The sequence below is a fragment of the Anguilla anguilla genome, chromosome 2 (assembly GCF_013347855.1).
Source record: "Anguilla anguilla isolate fAngAng1 chromosome 2, fAngAng1.pri, whole genome shotgun sequence".
NCBI classification, from domain to species: domain Eukaryota; kingdom Metazoa; phylum Chordata; class Actinopteri; order Anguilliformes; family Anguillidae; genus Anguilla; species Anguilla anguilla.
In genome coordinates, this window is record NC_049202.1 from 21,390,592 (window position 1) to 21,412,179 (window position 21,588).

Here is a 21,588-nt window from a genome sequence, read left to right on the forward strand (position 1 = left end):
TTGCCCTTGGAGTTGCTTATTGGTGGCTGTCAACACGAGGACCAGAGTTGTGCCGATGAAAATCAAGAAAGCCACTATGAGTATAAGAAGACAAACGCCAAACATTACACTTACCAAAATTAATTGTCTGGAACATCATTAAGAAGAAGGAGAGCACTAGTGAGCTCCGTAATTGTAAGAACATGGTAGGCTAAGGAAAACCTATACAGTTGATGACTGAAGAATTCTCACTACAATGAAAAAAAAACCCCTGTCTGACTAATCAGAAACATGCTCAGTACATGGTGATGCCTATGGGTCACAAACTTCAAGCAGTTATTATATGCAAAGGATATCTGACAAAGTACAAAACAGGACTACATTAATTTACTTAACATTACATAAATAAATTAAATAAATAAATACCCTTAAATAAAAGCTGAGAATGCACTTTAACCACTTTTTATTTGATTACAAATCTCAAATTGTGGATTACAAGCAAAAAAATGTTATGCCTTTGTCCCAAACATTATCGTGCTCACTGTATGCATACTCTAATGTAAAAAACTCAAAATCAAAAATTTCCATGTAGAAACAACCTGTCAATCATCAATATAGCCAGAACCCACATTAATGTGTGCAGATACATGCATACAAACAAAGGCACACGCTTAAATACAGCAGCCCATAGGAGGTACAAAAGGGGAGCAGCAGGAAGACCCCTTTAACTATAATAGAATGTACTGTTGTGTCTAAGTGTGTGTGTGCCTGTGTGTATTTACATCTCCATGTATATATGCATGCAAATCTGCATGTTCATGAGCATGCTTGTGTAGGTGTGCACGTATGGCATAGTTTTCATGCATGCATCTGTGTGTGGTCACATGCTTGTGCATACTTACATGCGTGTCTCTGTATGTGTACCCATGTGAGTGTACATGTGTATCTGAGTGTACATGTCCATGCTTATGCATTCAGTTTCTACATATATTTGTGTGTGTGTGTGTGTGTGCGCGCGCATGCGCTTGTGAAGTTAGAGCAAAGAAAGAAAGAAAGAGGGAAAACGATCAGTGTTGGAGCAGCATGTGTCTCTCCCCATCTTCTCTGTCACCATTTGAATCAAGAAACACGTCAGGCAAGAAATATCTGCTACCCACCCAGACCTTTGTCTGTAGTGACAAAAACTTCATGCAGTCATAAGCCAAATGAAGTTATATCATCAAGTGCATTCATAAAAGGGGCTATACAATGACTGAAACCATATTTATGCATGTAATATTATCTTTAAGAGGAAATTCATGAGTGTGGATGTTTTAAAAATGCAGATAAATGCAGACTGAAATAATTGCAGTTATTCAATTTGAAAAAAAAAAAATACCACAGATATCTAAAGGTGATATTTTGAAAATCTTTTTTTATGGTCACTAGAATGAATTACATGCTAAGCAAGTGAATTAACAACAAATGACTGTAGCTACAATTAAGAAGGAAGTGAGCATATGTGGTAGACTGGCGCCATCTGCTGGATAAAGCTCTGTGGTCATTTTTCACTCTCCTCCAGGAAAGTGTAACTGTTGTAGGTGGTACTGAAATCACAGGGCCCTGTGATTTACTTTTTGAGGGTAATTCAACAATGCACTGGTTTGCGTTATTTCATGTTCTATGGTTATGGACATAGTAGGTCTACAACCAAGCAATTTGTACATTTATTCCAAATAAAAAACAGCTGCATATCAATGGAGATGCATTTATTTAAAACTCCAGAGTCTATCTGAACAGGCTGGAAAGCAGGTATTTTAGTGTTGGTGGCCTGTACACACTATAGGGACAGCAGGGTTGATTTTACCGAATAGCCTACTAAAGTTTGCAGAGTCTGCACAAGCCAGTTCCACTGAAGACAGCACTAAATCTAGGCTGCATGCTATCAACGTGGAGTTTCTGTAAACACACTTACACCATTACAGAGCCAGTAATTGCATAATTACAGTCCCAAAGGTTATGCTGATATGTAGTATGGACAGGCCATGATGAGGAAAGGACCAACCACAAAATTAAAGCTGTAAGTTTGTTTCACTACCACTTATCAGTCTCACAATGTGCCACTAGATGGCGATATTTAACAGCTGTTTCAGAAAAGGCAGACAAGCAGGGTTGACTGGGGTTGGTTCCAGAAAGCAGGTTCGGCAAGTTATTCGGATCTATTCAATCAAAATGTAAGAAAATCCTGAATTCATGGGAGTCTGTGCCAATCGCTACACTACTTCTGTGTCCTGAGAGCAACAAGCACCAATTAGGAAGGGGGAGGACATACTGTGGGTGGGGTCTAATGGAAGCCACGGTTGTAGGCACTATGGCTGTGGGGCGGGGCTGAGACAGATTTTGCTGAGACAGAAAACTAAGCAATTTAAATGATTTCTTAAGGTTGTGTAAAAGCAAGTATATATATATGTAAGAAGTAATTTCTCATGTTTCCCTTACAGAAGGGAGGAGATACTGTGGGTGGGGTCTAATGGAAGCCACGGTTATAGGCACTACGGCTGTGGGGTGGGGCTGAGACATAAATTTACCTGAGACTCCTTTACCGAGAATCTCTTCCCATATTTAAGTGCTAATTTATACACTGAGCAAATCCAGGAGCTTTTCAGATCTTCCCAGAAAGGGTGTCTATGTCTATTACAATGATGTCGTCCCAGTGTATATGTTTCTGACAGTGATGTCATCTAAGCAAAGTGATGTCTTTCTTTTGTGTGTAGTCATTATGTTGACAAAGGTGTATCTGATATACAATGTAAAAAAAAAAATTGTAGTTTGTTTTTTAAATTTTTTTAGGAACTGATTACAGAAGCAGTTTTAAGTTTGCTAAACTTTCAATGTTCAAGAAACTGTGGATTACAAATACAAAGTTGGGATGAATTACGAATTCCAAGCTTTTATGTTGGCACAGTGACCAAAAATATGTTGCATTAACTCATATTGTACTATTCAGCTGAGAGAATATTAGCAGTTTTGTTAAATACATTTTATTACTTATGAAATACATTTCATTCCTTCATCCATCAGCTATACCCACTTATTCTCACAGGGGCTGCTGGAGCCTATCCCAGCATGCATTGGGCGAAATTCAGGATTACAGGTTGCTAATCCATTGCAAGGCACACACACCATTCACTCACAAAAGCATATCTACGGCCAATTTAGAGTCTCCAATTAGCCTACCTGCATGTTTTTGGACCGTGGAAAGAAACTGGAGTGCCCAGAGGAAACCCACACAGACATGGGGAGAACGTGCAAACTCCACACAGAAAGGCTCAAGCCGAGATTCGAACCCAGGACCTTCTTGATGTGCTACCCACTGCACCGCCATGCCGCTCATTTTATTACTTCATTCAAATACAAAACCACGTTTATGAGACTAATACAAACTCAACTCTGAAAAAGTTGGGACGGTATGGAAAATGCAAATAAAAAAAGAAAGCAGTGATTTCCAAATTTACTTGGACAAGATATTTCATGTTTTGTCTGGTCAACTTCACTTAATTTGTAAATATACATCCATTGCTGCCATTCAGGCCTGCATCACATTCCAAAAAAAGTTGGGACGGGGCAAATTAGGGCTAGTAATGAGGTAAAATAATTAAATAATGATGTGATTTTAAACAGGTGATGTCGACAGGTGATTGTAATCATGATTTGGTACAAAAGCAGCATCCAGGAAAGGCCTAGTCCTTTAGGAGAAAAGATGGGCCGAGGATCGCCAGTTTGCCAACAAATGTGTGAGAAAATGATTGAAATGTTTATAAACAATGTTCCTCAAAGAAAGATAGGAAGGGATTTGGATATTTCACCCTCTATGGTGCATAACATAATTAAAAGATTCAAGGAATCTGGAGGAATTTCAGTGCGTGAAGGGCAAGGGTGCAAGCCTAAGCTGACTAACTGTGCTCTCCGATCCCTCAGACGACACTGCATCAAGAACCGTCATTCATCTATAAGCGATATAACCACATGGGCTCAGGATTACTTTGGCAAACCTTTGTCAAGCACGACAATATGTAGTTACATCCACAAATGCCAGTTAAAACTTTACTGTGCCAAAAGGAAGCCTTCTGTTAACCATGTCCAGAAGCACCGTTGACTTCTCTGGGCTTGGAGGCATCTGGGATAGACCATCACACAGTGGAAATGTCAATTGTGGTCAGACGAATCAGTATTTCAGGTCTTTTTTGGAAGAAATGGACTCCGGACCAAAGAAGAAAAGGACCATACAGACTGTTACCAGCAACAAGTCCAAAAGCCAGGGTCTGTCATGGCATGGGGTTTATGTCAGTGCCCTTGGCAAAGGTAACTTCCACTTCTGTGATGGCAGCATTAATGCCAAAAAGTACATAGAGATTTTGGAGCAACATATGCTGCCTTCAAGACGACATCTTTTCCAGGGACGCCCATGCATATCTCAACAAGACAATGCAAAACCACATTCTGCACACATTACAAAGGCATGGCTGCGGAAGAAGAGGGTGCGGGTGCTGGACTGGCCTGCCTGCAGTCCCGACCTGTCCCCAATAGAAAATGTGTGGCGCATTTTGATATGCAAAATGCGACAACGAAGACCCCATACTGTTGCACACCTTAAGACTTGTTTGCAGGAAGAATGGAACAAAATTACATCTGAACCGACACTCATCGCTTGGTGTCTTCAGTCCCTAAACATCTTTTAAGTGTAGTGAAAAGGAATGGCAACATTACAAAGTGGTAAATGCTTTACTGTCCCAACTTTTTCAAAAATATGTTGCAAGAATCAAAATTGAAATAAATGTTTATTTTGAAAAAAAAAACTAAATTCATGAGGTAAAACATCAAATAATGTGCTGTTGTATTGTTTTCAATGTAACACAGGTCAAAGATAATTTACAAATCACTGTTTTCAGTTTTAATTTAACATCCAAGCTTAACGTCCCAGCTTTTTCTGATTTGGGTTTGTAATTTTACACAGAGCCAATGTAAAAAATAAAGGTGTTTGTGGGGTAAAAAAAAGGCATTAAAACATTCCGTAGTGGATAAAAATTAAAGCAATTCGGCCCTTTGTCAGTACAAGAACATACAGGGGTGGACAAAATAAGTGAAACATTAATTTATTATTAATCATATTATTATCAAATATTTTGGAGTGGAGTGAGCACAGAACCACAATGAGGGACATTGGAAACATGAGGTTTTAGAGGGTTAATTAACTAGGTTGTGTTGTATTTTTACTAATACTGATATGTAAAACTACATTCATTTTATTCATGTTTCAGTGAAACACAACAATAGAATAATGGACAAATCTGAAAATATTGGGAGAAATATGGGGTTGTGTTTGAATGTATATTTTTTATTGTAATTGCCTTGCAGAAAAAGTCATTCATGTGAAAACCAATTAAATTGTGTAAATCAGTTATTCAATTATGGTTGATTATTCTAATAACTGCCATTGGTCTCTCATTCAAGGAAAGGGAATGAGAGACTAATGGCAGGTGTGCAGGTGAGGCTACTGAAGGCTCAGATGTAAATCCTACAGCATGGAGCTGACAGGGTGAATTTATTCTTTACAGCATCTGCAAAGTAAAATCTGAGAAGTGTACAGGAGACTGATGCAATCAGTCTGACCAGAGCTCACCATAAGCATACATTTCACGCTTGTACACTGCCTTATCCACCCAGGAATGAAATCAATCAGATATTTGATTTAGCTAGGAGAGTGCATCTGCATGAAAAATCTATAAAATCTGATAAAAAGAGCACATCTGCTTTACGTATAAACATTATATGAAATTTTAGTTTAGTCCGATGATCTAGATAAAAACAAAACCCAAAACATACAAAATTAATTTTTTTCTTCATAATAATGATAATAATAATAATAATAATAATAATAATAATAATAAATGAATTTCCTCTATAGTATTTTTTAGGTATGATGGAATGTGGTCCTTTGTAAAGTAAAATTCTTAGTTCAAAAGATTAGATCAACACCAATTTATACGAATAAACAAATATAGTCTCCTGTTCAGCATGAAAGAACAAGGTAAAAGCAATGCAGGTCAGTTACAATACAGTGTGGTTCAAGCACCAACTTTGTACCCCTTACCCAGAACAAAATCTAGCAATGAGGCTGCAGGTGATCAAACTGTAACTGTCACCTCTGTATGCATGTCTGCTCTCTTCTTACAGACTATTAAAACACCCCCCTTTGCAATTCCTTCAGTCTGTCGCAAATCAATTGTCATGCATACTGAGGCTTATTACATTAACCAAATGATCACTGTTATCTGAGTGTATGTCTGCCTCCCATTTAGTTCTGGTAGGCCATCAACCACCTCACCTTCATCAATTCACATCTCCAGCAAGTCTACCCCAGAGTACCCAAGTCAGCAACCAGGAATGCAGAGGCACATTAAAAACAACAAAAGTTCTTTCCAAGTACAACATCTCTACTCTTTTTTAAAAAACAAATACCTTCACTAATTTGACGTCACTTTCACAGAGATTTTCACTGGGCATATTTGCAGGGGTCCTTCATTCTTATCTTCTTTCAAACAGGGACAGAAGTACGGAAACACTCTCTCAGTAAATGTGTCTTTAAAAGTGTAAATGAGTGACGTGTCACTGGAGTCAAAGAAGGACACCTTCCCCTTGTCATAGTCTAGCTGCACTCTGATGCTCTGGGGCTTCTTCTTCAGTGTGAGGACACCAGCTCCAGATGCACGGTACTTATCACCATTCCTCAGCAGTAAGACCCAGAATCCTTTCTCTGGGCTGGCTGTCATCACTCCCTTCCTACTGATGGACTCTTTCACCACTCCTATAGTCCACTCAAGTTTATTCCCCACCTTCACCTCCCAGCTGTGTTTCCCTGAGGTAAACCCCGCAGATCCCAGCACACTCCCACAGGAGTTAAACCTCTCTGGGTTGTCAGGATATTTCTGGTCTGTATCTGTGTGTCTCACAGTGGTCAGATCATCAGAGAGAGAGAGATGGGTATGTACAGTATTGGGGTCCAGCACCACAGGAGCTGAAATATCAAGAAGAAAGATATTTAAAAGGCTGTGAGAAGAGGCACATTTCAAATACTCTATTCTGATTAGGTCACATACATGGGAAACTGCATATCATTGTTTTAATTTCAAATACACGGTAGTCATAGTGATTTATGCTTTAAAAACAAAATCTGTTTGCATCATGAAATTAAATAAATGAACACATATCATAGCAAATTCAATGCAATACAATAAATCAGAGTAAAACCCAGATAATGCATTTCAGGAAAAAGGGTACAGCAAGAAGTACACAAAATATCACTTTTGGACCATCGCCACTAGAATATGCTAATGTGTATAAATACCTGAGGTTTGCCCTGGATGAATTTATGACCTACGAGGTGGGGATAAAATCCCTAGTGACTTTGGCTGGAGGAGTGTTAGGCTCAGTGATTAATAAATTTAAAGTGTGCAAAGATCTTGGCAATTCAACATATTCACAACTTTATGATGCCTGTGTCTCTCCTGTACTGAATTATGCTGCTGGCATATGGGGCTTTAAAGAATCCAAAAAACGCCAATTCTATTCAGAACAGATCCATATAATGTTTTCTTGGGGTACATAAATTTGCTCCAGTTCTAGTTATTCAGGGTTAAATTACACAACACCCCATGGACAAAAGAACTTGGTGCATTTTTTGAGGAAGTTGATTTATAATATATTTACAGAAATCACTTACGGTGTAATATAACATGATTAAATATAAGCAAAGTTTTATCAAACTTTGAAGAAAAGTTGTCTAATAATATATTGCTAAAACCAAAGTTAAGGACATATATTCATGTTAAGCAAAACTATGGCCCTGAACCATACGTTATGGCATACCTAACCAGAAGCCAAAGGTCCCTGGTTGCCCAGTTACGAACCGGTATCCTTCCTCTGGCTATTGAGGTAGGCAGATCTAATGATGTAGTTGAAGAAAAAAGACTATGTCTGTTATGTGATCTGGGTGAAATTGAAAACGAATCCCACTTTATGCTGTACTGTACATATTATGATGATCTAAGAGCACCAATTTTCCATGAAATGTCTAAACGAAACCCTGAAGTATTTTTGGGGGGTGGGAATGATGAAAAATTGCTATTTAAGTTTGACATTTTTAAAATGGCTAACTTCGTATCAAACGCCTGGAAAAGAAGGCAAGATGGATTGTTTGTTTAGTCTCTAATGCGGTGTTATTATTTATGTAATGACCATGTATATGTTGCAAAAACCTGAAAAAGAAGATAAGAAGGTTTCGTTATGGAGTCTATACTGTTTTGTACAGGGCATATGTATCAGATATGTGTTTGTTGCATTTTAATAGGTTTATGATTTACTCTGGATCTGTTATATGCAAAATGTTGGTGTCATATAAGCCAATGTGGGCTGGGCATCGGTGTGATGCATGACACAATAATAAAATCCATTCATTCATGCACGTAATTCACACAGCTAATAGTTCCTGATATGAATTAGGCCTAATAGGGAGGGGCTTGAAGGGAGAGCTGAGGGGAGGGGTGGGAGGGGGTTGAATGTTTTTTCTTTTTTTTTTTTAATCTAGTGTTATGTCCCCTGCCTCTGCTGGTCTGGGTGGTGCAGGAGGAGGTAGTTGCCTGATTGCCTAATTGCTTGATTGCCTCCACCTGCCGGTGGCCAACATAAGCCCTGCAGTATGAGGCAGGGGAGTTCTTTCTTTGAGATCTTCATTGGGGTTTCTTTTGTGTGGTTTGTGTTTGGTGGTTTGCGTAGAGTTCTTTTCTTTGGTGTGTTGTTTTTTTTTGTGATTTGTGGTTTTGGGTTTGTAGTTTTTGTGAAGATTGTTTTGTTTGAACTTTGTGGGTTTTCCTTTGTTTTAGTTTGTGATTAGTTTGTTGGTTATTCTAATAAATGTCTGTCTTTTGGTACATTGGACTTGTTTATTGCGGCCCTTCGAGCCGGCCGTAACACTAGTTATTTTCTCCAAACTTACAAACTGCAGTTTTAATTAGGTTTTAAATGGTCTACTAATTCTGTGCTTGCTTGCTTTCTGATATTAAATTGAGAGTAGTGTAGTGCAGCCCCAGAATCTTCCCAGATTCTGTACACACCATACAGCTCGTTTTTTGAGTTTGATGTTTACATTAAATGTTCACAAATAATGTGATTTCAACATCTGCCCTAGATACTCACTGTACTGCACCATCTCCTGCATCTTCTCCCAGACTCTGAACTTCAGGTTGCCCAGGTGTTTGGCCACATCTATCAGTGCCCCTGAGAGCAGCTCTGGATCCTGCAGTGTGCACTGGGCTCTGTAATGACAAGCAGAAGTCACTCAGGCTTTAAATGGTAAATGGACTGCATTTATATAGCGCTTTTATCCAAAGCGCTTTACAATTGATGCCTCTCATTCACCCATTCACACGCCAACGGTGAAAGGCTGCCATGAAAGGTACCAATCAGCTTGTTGGGAGCAATTAGGGGTTAGGTGTCTTGCTCAGGGACATGTTGACACACCCAGGGCAGGGGATCAAACTGGCAACCCTCTGACTGCCAGACAACCGCTCTTACCTCCTGAGTTATGTCGCCCCAGATTTAGGGTTTGAAGAGACTTTAAACAGAAATAGAAAATAGGTCAGAGTCTACATACCTTTCTTTGATGTTCTTGTAGCTCTGAAAAACACATAACAGCACAATTGTGATAAGATGTATACATGTACTCAGTAGAGACCATTATGAGAGATACGTTATAATAAGTGAAAAACAAAAGCCATGCAAATAAAAGTGAAATAATTTTAACAGTAAGCAAATATGAATGAAGGTACTGTAATGTACAGGTAACTGTCAAAATAAAAGAAACGCTTGAATAAATGAAGGATGCAAAGAATATTGAAAGCAGGAGCTTCCACCCAGGTGTGACTCCTGAGATAATTAAGCAATGAACATCCCAGCATTCTCAGGGTTGTGTATAAAAATGCTTGGCAGGTTTTGTTGACCATTAATTTTGCTACCATGTGGCTGGAAGATTTCTCAGCAACTCTGAATCAAATGAGTGAACAGGCAGTTTCATCCCTCTGTCTTGAACTTTGCAGCAGTTACCTGCATGTAGTGCACAGTGTCATTGCTATTACAGAGGACACAATGGTGAAAGACAATTATGTGGGGAAAATGAGGCCTTCTGTAAATTATACAGGACATGTCCTACTCTGCAGTGGTGATGTTTTCTATTGACTTTCTGGTGACACCAATTTTTCACAAAATTCTAAAATATTAAAAAAATGTGATGACATAAAATGAGCAGATGCATATCTATGAACACCTGCACCCTGAGTTTGACACTGTCACAGTAGGCTACTGCTACATTGGTGCAGAATAAGGGAACACAGCCAAATATTGTGAAGAACCACAAACCAGCATACTGAATTACAGAAAATCCAGCTCTTACCTGTAAAAAGGAGGTGTCTTCAGTGTCCATGGCCTTCTCTATAGCTGTGATTTTGTCTGTAAGAGTGGAGATGTGTCCTGTGATGTTTTCTATCTTCTCCTTCATTATCCGACTCTTCTGCTCCTCTTCCTCCCTCAGAGCAGCTTGTCTGGCCTCCTCTTCCTCTCGCAGGAACTGGTGGAGCTTCTCAAACTCTGCCTTTATCTGCCTCTCTGTGTGCTGGGCCTGATTCTGCAATTCAAACACACTATTTTAAACTTGAATAGTGTAACTATGTTTTGTTATTTATGTGTGGCTGCCAGTGTGTTTGTTATGCCTGCCACACACATCATAAACCAAAAACAATGCTTTTGTATTTTTGTGTACCTAGAAAGTATTCTTAATTGTTTTCCTTACCCTGGTATGTTCTGCTTTTTCCTTCCATTCTTGTTCAACCTCAGTAAACCTCTTCAGTTTTTCTTTAATAAGATTAAGTGCAGGCTTGAGTTCCTCCTGGAGTTACATGAATCAGTTATCACTTACAGAAAGACACAAATGGCACAGTAATACCCCTGCTGTAATACAAGTGAAGGTCAGTACAGCTTATTAAGAACATTGCAAAATTTGTCAGGAAAATAGTCCTCCTACAAATTAAGTAAAGATTGGCGAAACACCTGCACTGAAAGTCTAATATACATGATGTTTTAACGTTTGTAAACACACTTTTAGATACAGTGCTGCCTCTTCCTGCTTTTGCCTGATCAGCAGGTTTGTTCCTGTTGCTGCCTTTGTGAGTGGAAGTGGAGGCCAGACTGTCTGTATTTACAAGACCTCACACCACAGCCGTCTGTCACTTACAGAAATACACAAATCACACAGTAATACCCCAGCTGTATTTCAAGTGATGGCCTGTATAACTTATTAAGTAGCCTACATGGGAAATGTCATATGTAAAATAGCTCTGCTACAAGGAGAGCATTTGCAGGACAATTAAACTACTTTTTTTTCCATATGTAGGATTACAAAACAACAATTTTACTAGGTTGTATTTTATACAATTCATAGCTAATTTTAGGAAATCTTGAAGCATTTATGAACTTGGTTTGACGCTTTGGAACAACATTTTCTTATATGTATATATAGCTCTTGTCTCTTTGGGGATTTCTGTACTTCCTGGTTGTTCCTGGTTGTTGCTCATTTTTCTCCCCAAGCATATAACAGCAGTTTTATTAGGACCTGACCTTCATTCTGTTTGATTAAAGCTCTTGTCTGACATCTGTATTTATGCTCCTAGTACATCTAATTACAACATAGTATTTTACTCAGTGAATTGTACTGAAAATCTCAAATACTTAATGTTTTTATGGTTGAAAACGAGACTTTAAGATACAGTGCTGCCTCTTCACTTGAATGTATTTACATGACTACAACTGTGTGTCAGAACTGAATTTTTTTAGAGACATTTTACTCATGTTTCATTGTGTCTTGAGTACATGAAATATATTTAAAATAGAATACCTTCAGATCCAGTGCAGCCTCTTCCACTGGACAGACCGAGTGGTTTTTGTGTTTTTTTGAAGTCTGACAGACGAGGCAGAGAGGCTCTTTGTCATGTTCGCAGAATAATAGAAGTTTCTCACCGTGGAGACTGCAGTGAGTGTCACTCATGTCTGCAATTTGAGTCTCAGTCTTCTGCTTGAAGTAGAACATCACAGTGCTTCCTAAAGCCAGGCTTACCGGAGGAGAATCCACAGAGGCCTTTCTCCTGCAGATGGGACACTCTCAAGAGCTCTTCTCTTCCCAGGACTGCTTCAGACACACTCTACAGAAGCTGTGGCTGCATTTCAGGACAACCGATCTTTAAAAATTACAACACACACAGCAACGAAGCTCATCCTCAGGAATCCAAACTTCAACTGAAATTTTACAGACTCTCAGTCTGATATTTTCACTTTCATTTTTGCTTAAGTTAGGACAGAACTATGTACTTTTAAAATCGGGACAGACCTGTTGATCAGGCTTGCTGTTTTGAGTCCGTAGGTAATTCTTGACAGTGTTCATGGTCTCTCACTTATAGAGATGATAATATCTTAACTGGCTGGTCTAAAGGGATTTATAGAGTGCAGTAGTGCACCACTGGACCTGAAGGCACATTTTATTTATATAGCACATTTCAAACACAAAAATACTTCAAATGTGCTTCAAAAAAAGAAAAAAGATATTAAGCAAAATTAACAAAAAATAACTTTGTTGAATTTGGTCCGAAAGGTTTAACTGAACCTCAAGACAACAACAAAGGTACTGGTGAAGGAGTTGTAAGCGTCAGGTACCAAAGTATCTACACCCACCATTAAGAGATTCCTACATTGCCATGGCCTGAAAGGCTGTCGCGCAAGGAAGAAGCCCCTACTCCAAGACCGGCATAAAAAAGCCAGAATGAAGTTTGCAGGTGATCACCAGGATGAAGACCTAGCCTTTTGGCCGAATGTTCGCTGGTCAGATGAAACACAAATTGAACTATTTTGCCATAATGATCAGCACTATGTATGGAGGGAAAAGGGTGAGGCTTTTAATATGAAGAACACAATCCCAAATGTGAAGCATGGGGGTGGCAGCATCATGCTGTGGGGGTGTTTTGCTGGAAAAGGGACTGCTGCACTTCAGAAAATAGATGACATCATGAGGAAGGAGGATTACCTAGAAATACTGAAGCAACACCTCAAGACATTAGCTAGAAAGTTAAAACTTGGATGCAACTGGGTCTTCCAGCAGAGCAATGATCCAAAGCATACCTCCAAAGTTATAACAAAATGGCTTAAGGACAACAAAGGGAAAATATTGGAGCAGTCATCACAAAGCCCTGACCTGAATCCCATAGAAAATTTGTGGACTGACCTGAAAAGCATGTTCAAGCAAGGAGGCCCACCAACCTGACAGAGTTACACCAGTTCTGTCAGGAGGAATGGGCAAAAATTCTGGCGAAGTATTGTGAGAAGCTTGTGGAAGACTAGCCCAAGCGTTTGATTCAAGTTAAGCAATTAAAAGGCAATGGCACCAAATACTAACAAAGTGTACGTAAACATTTTACCCTCTGAAAATCTGATATAGTACATAAAAGCTGAAATAAATCTGTCTCTTAGCAACTATTTTGAAATGACCTCTTATAGAAATAAAGTAGACTCCCGAATTGACTTAACACAGAAAATGTATGGTAACATGAAATGTGTGGAGTGAAAAATTAAGTTTGAATGTCTTTAGCCTAGGCGTATGTAAACGTTTGGCCTCAACTGTAGCTCCCCTTCACTTGTTTTCCATTTAAGTGAAATTCACATGAACTGCAAAGGTGCAAACTATTTATATTTAAGTGATTTTGCGCACATGCATTTCATGTGCGAATAGGCCCCTAGAGGACTGCGCAGCTGATGCAGACAGAGTGCAGCCATCTGATTTGCCAGCTGCTGCTACTGAGCAATGAGGTATGCGGGATTCCCTGTCAAATGAAGCCCTCCCTCTCAGAAAAAGAGTGCCCAATTATGTGCCCCCAAAGGACATGGCAGTGGCATAGTTGCAATACAGTCCAGACAATAGGAAGCATCACAGTACTAAACAAGCCTACGCGTGAGTGTGTGTTAACAGGTCCACATATATGTGTGGACATCTGCATGTGCAGGACCATGTTTGCATATGCGTGCATGTACGGCAACATTTTTGCACCTGTGTTTGTGTGTGGTCACATACTGGTGAATGCTTGCATGCGTGTATGTGTTCCTGTGTATGCCCATGTGGATGCACATGTGTATCTGTGTGTTCATGTCTGCTCATGTATGTATGCATTCAGTTACCTACATGTATTTGTGTGTTTGTATGTGTGCGTGTGCACTTGTGGAGGAGGATTAGAGTAAGAAAAAGGTAGAAAGATCAGTGTTCGAGCAGCATGTGTCTGTCCACACCTCCGTAATCAAGACACAACCCAGAATACAAATATTTATTACTTGCCCATAACCAAGGAAACTTCCTCATGCAGTCATAAACAAAATGAAGTTATAAGCTCAAGTACATTCATAAAATGGGTTATACAAAGAAACCTTATTTATGCAGCTTTATCTTTAAGGAAAAATGGTGAGTTTAGTTCTTTTAAAAACACAGTTAAATTCAGCCTGAAATAATTGTAATAATTCTATTTGAAAAAATAATAATAATAAGCACAGACATCAATAATTCAAAGCATTAAAATTATTTTGCAATGATCAGTGGAATTAATGACATGCTAAGCAACAACAACAAATAAATGAAGGACAATGCACTCAGGGAAATTTGTAATGCAAAAGTGCTACAATGGCGCCATCTAATGGATATAATGTATGGATATGCACGCTCCTACTGGCAAGGGTAGCTGCTGTAGGTGTTACTGAAATCACAGGGTCCTGAGTTTTACCATTCATGGGTAATTCAACAATGCACTGGCTTAATAAGTTTTTGGTTTTGGACCACTGAATAATTACAGTTAAAATGGTTATGCTGTTGGAACAGGCCTTGATCAGGAAGCAGCTTAATCAATCAATCAATCAATCAATTAACCTTTATTTAATTATCGGAAGACACAATGAAGGAATGAGCCCTCATTTACAATGGTGCCGTGATTACAAAATACAATTAAAACAATAATAATAAAAAGTAAAAATTGTTTAAAATAAATACATTTTTATATAATTAATAACAGCAATAATACATTTAAAATAAATACCATAGATAGTAAGATCACAAACACAAATATTACAACAAAATTCTAAAAACAATTACCTTCTATTTTAACTAAGGTTTAGATCAAAGACTTAAAATGACCAAGAGTTAACACAGTGTCAAGTTTCAGTTCCTAATTTGAGGGGCATAATATTTTTAAAGCACTTTTACCCAGATTACAGACAATTTGAGTAACCAAACTAGCCAATCTTGCAAACATGTCTGATAAGGTATATCTTTCGAGACTAAAAGTAAAGTGAGGTAAAAGGGTAATTTGTGAAGGAGGGCTTTATAAATAAACAGATACAAACAGTGATTTCTTCTTACAAAAAGAGAGGGACATCCAAATTTTGCATATAGGACACAGTGATGAGTACCGTAATTGTCCCCAGTAATAAATCTAAATGTGTAATGATAAACAGCATATTGGGATCACAAAGTAATACAAGCAACATGTGTACAAATTACATGCTCATAATTGTGGACAGACATAAACGTGGATTTAATGAACTTCTTTCAGGTAAACATAGGGAAGCAAGTTCTGTTCTCATATAAGAAGCCAAGCTTCACCCGCAGCTTTATCACCAATTGTTTATGTGGAACTTAAAAGTGAATTTATCATTAATCCAATTGCCCAAGTATTTATAATATATAACAGGATGGAGTGTAGCACAGTGGGTAAGGAACTGGACTTGTAACCGAAAGGTCGTAAGTTCGATTCCCGGGTAGGACACTGCCGTTGTACCCTTGAGCAAGGTACTTAACTGAAATTGCTTCAGTATATATCCAGTTGTATAAATGGATACAATGTAAAATGATATGTAAAAAAAGTTGTGTAAGTCGCTCTGGATAAGAGCGTCTGCTAAATGCCTGTTATGCAATATAATTACATTACATTACAGGCATTTAGCAGACGCTCTTATCCAGAGCGACTTACACAACTTTTTTTTTTTTTTTACATAGCACTTTACATTGTATCCATTTATACAGCTGGATATATACTGAAGCAATTTCAGTTAAGTACCTTGCTCAAGGGTACAACGGCAGTGTCCTTACCCGGGAATCGAACCTGCAACCTTTCGGTTACAAGCCCAGTTCCTTACCCACTGTGCCACACTCCTCCCACTAATAATGAGGGACTATTTCAATAGGAGTACTATCTAGGGTAGATATCTGGAGATTGTCACAATCCATTTTTTAATCTGATAAACTGCATGCACTTTGTTTTATTTAAAACAAGTTTCAGATCTATGAGTGCTGTTTTCAAAGCAACAAAAGTAAGCTGTAGATGTTTAACACCCAGGGGGTGTGGTTGAAAAGCAACAGAGAATTGTGTCATCTGCTTAAAAATGGAAGTTACAATCATTTTAAAAAAAATTAACAATGTCATTCATGTAAATGGAGAACAGCACAAGACTACCAAATAATTAAAACTGTACTGTACCTATTTTCACAAACTGAGATCTGTCCAAGAGGTAATTATGGATGAAATATTGTGCTGCAATGTCTAGCTGAATAAGTGGCAGTCGGTGTAATAACATGGAATGGTCAACTGGTCGAAGGCCATAGAAAGGTCAATACAAAGTGCAAAACAATAAAGCTTCCAGTCTTAAGCAGACACAAGTTCATTTAAGACTTAGGACGTGGCAGTGATGGTGCTATGCTTAACCCTGAATTCTGAATAATAAAGGATAAGTAAAGAGTGGCTCCAAAGAAATGATTAGAAATGCACATTAATTAGAGTCTGTAGACTCAATTAGTCAGGCATGCCAATTTGAAAATTGGCTAATAATTATTTAAATTACTTTTTTACCCAGCTTCATGGAAGAGCAGCACATGAGCACTTTTCCAGACTTTATGGATAATGCCAAACATAATAAGAGGGCCAGCAAGTTTTAGACAAGATACAGGTTATCCTCACCAGTGGTGGACCTAAGATTTATAACTAGAAGTGCATCTGCAACCTCTTTAGTTGCAAACGGACAGAGTACAAGACAAAAGAGTCCTGATCACAAAAGGAAGAGGGCCCCAGCATGTCAGTTGTGAACACATTATAAAAGAGGTGACTGTCCGCTGCAAAGTGCTTATTAGAAGCTGTGCATATCTCTTTTTACCAGATACTAAAGTAGTGCCAGACTTGTCATGGACAGGCAATGGCAATGATGTGGCATTATATTGCTTGGTAAAATGTACAAGCGAAGAGACGACTACAGGACACCGGCCTTATAAAACCTGCTTCTGAAACTTCTGAACAAGAAGAGGTTTAATTAAGCAAAAGGACACAAAGATTGGACGGCAGATGATCAGAAAAGAGTATTTTGGATGGCATCCCAGAGTCGTCACTTCTCTTGCAGATGGAATGGATGTTTAACGAGTACTATTCAATGAAGCTGCCAGCTAAGGACCTGTGAGGTGTCTATTTCTCAGACTAGAGACTCTGATGTACTAGCCCTCTTGCACTCCTCTTTCTGTCCTGCTTAGGTCCAGTTTGCTCTCGTCTTTCAAGACAGTAGTGCACATTATTATTATTATTGTATGAAATCTTCAGTTTCTTGGCAATCTCAATGGAATAGCTTACATGTCTCAAAACAACAATTGACTGAAAAGTTGTTTCTTTTTGGCTGTTTTTTTTTGTTGTTGTCAAAATTGTACTTTAGAAATGACAGTGTTCTAGATACTGTAGCAACAAAAGGAAGATATTTTTTATCTTAACGCTTGTGTCGTGTTCGGGTCTGTAGAACCCATTTTCAGTGTTTACTAAAAGAAAAATGATACAATTAATTATTTTTTTCAACCTGAGACTCATTGGCCTTGGCTCATTTTCTATGAAGAACATGTAAAAGAACACATTATTATTGAGTGCATACTGTGCACCCCCCCCTACACATTTATATTACATATGCGGTTTTCGGGTCCACTGGACCCGAGGGTAATAAAAGTGTGGAACTTGTTGGTGAAAACAAGTCAGCATGGTAAAAATGAAACAAAAATGTTTTCTGTGTACCTTCACTCTGTCTTCCTCCTACCTGGATGTGCTGTGTGTGTGTGTGTGTGTGTGTGTATGGTTTGTCCTTGAGATTTGCAGCATGTTTCATAGATTTTATAGGCATTATTACCAAATATCCCAAGCCTAATCCCATTACCACCCCCTACACCCACCCCACCTCCACCAATACACCCCCATCCCACACACACACGCACAGTCCATAAGGATTCTTATTTCTTTTCTTTTCAAAATCAGAAATCACTTCCCAGTTTCTCTGTGGACAACACACACACACACACACACAAGGTTTCAACAGACAAGAACCTGTCTGCTCCCGCTTTGCCCGCACACTATACCCTCTGTAGTGAGTGAAACTACACACACAGAGACAAGGTTGTAACATTGTTACATTTCAAGCATCAAGAACCTGTCTACTACTGCTTTCCCCGCAATCTTTACCTTCTGTAGTGTGTGAAACTACACAATGTCTTGAGGGAACCTGCACAATGTTATTTCAAAACATTCTAAACATTCAATATTTTCTCATACTCTACCCCAACTGAAAATTGGGAGAGGGACACAACAAATAAATAACTTTGCGTGCGTGGCTCCTTGCCACAATCGATCAGTATGGCAAACAGAATCTCTGCTCAGAGGGCCTTAGAAATCATTTTAGAAGAGAGAGAAGCTAGAGTGGAAGGAATGTCTTCCACTTTGGAAGATGAAGAATTTTCCAAATATGAGGATCATGCCTCTGTCAATTCAGAGTCTGACAGTGAGTTTGAAGAAGAGGATGAGATTGACCATCAGCCTGCCCCAAGACCAGCCCGTCAGCAGCCAGCCCCAAGACCAGCCCAGATTGGAACAGAGGGGAGCTCCAGAGGAGACTGCTCTTTCTCGAGGAGCTGGGCAGGGCATTGTTAAGACCTCAAATCCAGAGGAGACAAGAAGAAAGAAATACATTTGCAACACACACACACACAGTAAAACTCTGTCCCTCATGTGGTGTGTAGACCGTCATTAATTTGTGTTCAATGGGGCTCGTTTATCATTTCCATAAAATTCTGTATGTAAAATTTGTCTGTCCTATTTGTTCAGTACAAGCAATAAACTCCAATAGTGATGAAAATATTGTTTCATTTATATTTGTTCATGATAAACATGATTTATCCCACCCTTGTCTTGATAATTGATTTTTTTTGTTGTTGCAAAAATCACATTTTATCACAAAAAACGAATAGCACTTTCATTGATAAATGTGATCTAGCGGAGGTAAATGGCATGTATTAACCATATATGCTGTCTGTATTGCTTGTAATTGAGATACAGTCAACATCTGTGAAGTATTTTAACATAAATTGTTACGGCTGTATGGTTTTAGAAACCCAAAAATGTTGTGGGTCCACCAGACCCACGAACATTGGGTGAGTAACAAAAACACACCACACACGGGTTAATTATAATTATTTTTTAGCTGTTTTCAGTTGCACTAAATACAATGGTACTTTATCTCATACTAAATTAGGACTTTAGCATGAACACATAAGGATGAGGTAACAGTGTGCTGTCAATGCACTGGAGTAATGGCTGCTGAAAATGGCTGCTGAAACTGTTATTCCAGTCATTTCTTTTTTACACTATCAGTGTCTTGACTGTATTTTGTGATCAATTTAATGCTACCTTGGTATCACTTTCTTTCAAAAACATAAATAATTTCTCTGTGATTCCAAACTTTTGAATGGTAGTGTACATTAATCCATCCATTATACATACCCGCTTATACTGGGCAGGGTCGCAGGGAATTTTAGAACCTAGCGTGCATTGGGCGAGAGGCAGGAATATACCCTGGATAGGCTGCCAATCTACAGTATCACAGGGCACACGCACCATTCACTGACTCACTCACAATTCACTCACACACTCATACCTATGGGCAATTTTGAGTCTCCAATAAACCTATCAGCATGTCTTCAAACTGTGGGAGGAAACCTGGAGGAAACTCACGTAGACAAGGAGAGAACATGCAGACTCCACACAGAAAGTCTCAGGCTGGATTCAAACCCAGGACCTTGTTGCTGTGAGGAAACAGTGCTACCCACTGCACTCAAAAGTCGACTATGAGTATAGCTAAAGTTAAGTTGACACATTTGAACATGGCTGATGAACTGCTACAAGTTCTGGCTGGTCCATCACTATGCTATCTGGCATTCGGAGCCTGAGGATGCATGACCTTTGTCACCTCCACCTGTGGTTAGTTCCCTGAGTTTGTCCCGAAGGATTAGCATGCAGGCCTTATCACCTGAAGAAAATCAATACAGACCCTCAAAACTCCAGAGTCTGAGAGCATGATGACAATAGAGCCATAATGAGAGATTTGGACAGTGACTAATGATGCAGTAAGTGCATGTTTTTGTGTGTGTGCATGTGTGTATGTGTGTGCACACGTGTGTGCGCGTGAGAGAGAGAGAGAGAGAGAGAGAGAGAGAGAGAGAGGCTTATTGACAAGCACAAATGAACAGTTTGTCGACCTGCACACAGAACTCATGGATGATATTAAAGAATGATACCTGTTCATTTTCAATATTTGGGTGGAATTTCAGAGGTGTTTGTAACAGCTCTTGTCATGTTGATAGTGAGAGTTCACACAGGCGGGGGGAAGTTCCACCACGCTCATTGAACAACAGTGGTTATACCAGACAGCAGTAAAGCACAAAGATGAACCAAGAGGAGAAGCTGGAGAGTGCCTTAGGCCAGCGCCAATGTGTGGAGCGCAGACTGATCTCCAGGCTTCTGGTGTTGAGACTACTGCTTCAGCCATTAAAATATCTATCAGCCCTCACTGCTGTCCCTGATGGTTGTTTGCTGAGAGACCACACCCCACCCCTGGCTGCTCCACCTCCATTCGCCTACTTTTGATATTAAACATAAAGTACAGCAATAATAATAATAATCATCATCATCATCATCATCATCAATGGCTGTTGTTGTAAAATTTTTTGCTTTAAAAACTCAAGATATGCACCAGAAATCAATTACAAATGATAACAATACTGCAATCCTACCCATAAACACCGATAAGCATACAATCATTGGGCAGCTAAAGGAACAGCTGTTATATTTTCGAAAGATCATCAGACCTTCAACACCTGCTAAAGCTGTCTGTTCGACAATCTCTGGATGCCTGGCATCTCTCCATTTTTCTCCCCGTCTCTCATTCTATCTCTAATTCTTATTTTCTTCGCAATCTCTCTTTCCCCGTTGAAGTCACACCCTGGTGGAAATTTCAGCTACCGGCCTAAGAGGGAATCTAGCTGGAACCAGCTTCTGCTCCAGGTGGATATATCTGGAATTTGGTTATGGTCTGATTCCTGCACTAAGCTGGCCCACCAGCTGGACATGGACCTGCCAGCATGACTGACAT

General features: G+C 39.1%; 1 protein-coding gene across 1 annotated transcript; it reads right to left on the reverse strand.

The window, feature by feature from the left end:
* Positions 1–6,263: 6,263 nt before the first annotated feature.
* LOC118221157 (zinc-binding protein A33-like) lies at positions 6,264–12,265 on the reverse strand. Its single transcript, XM_035405957.1, has 6 exons — positions 11,960–12,265; positions 10,859–10,954; positions 10,463–10,693; positions 9,668–9,690; positions 9,211–9,329; positions 6,264–7,033 (listed from the first exon to the last, which is right to left on the reverse strand). The coding sequence occupies exons 1-6, from the start codon at positions 12,149–12,151 to the stop codon at positions 6,483–6,485; spliced, it is 1,212 nt and encodes a 403-aa protein (XP_035261848.1). The 5' UTR covers positions 12,152–12,265; the 3' UTR covers positions 6,264–6,482.
* Between the last annotated feature and the right edge of the window lie 9,323 nt (positions 12,266–21,588).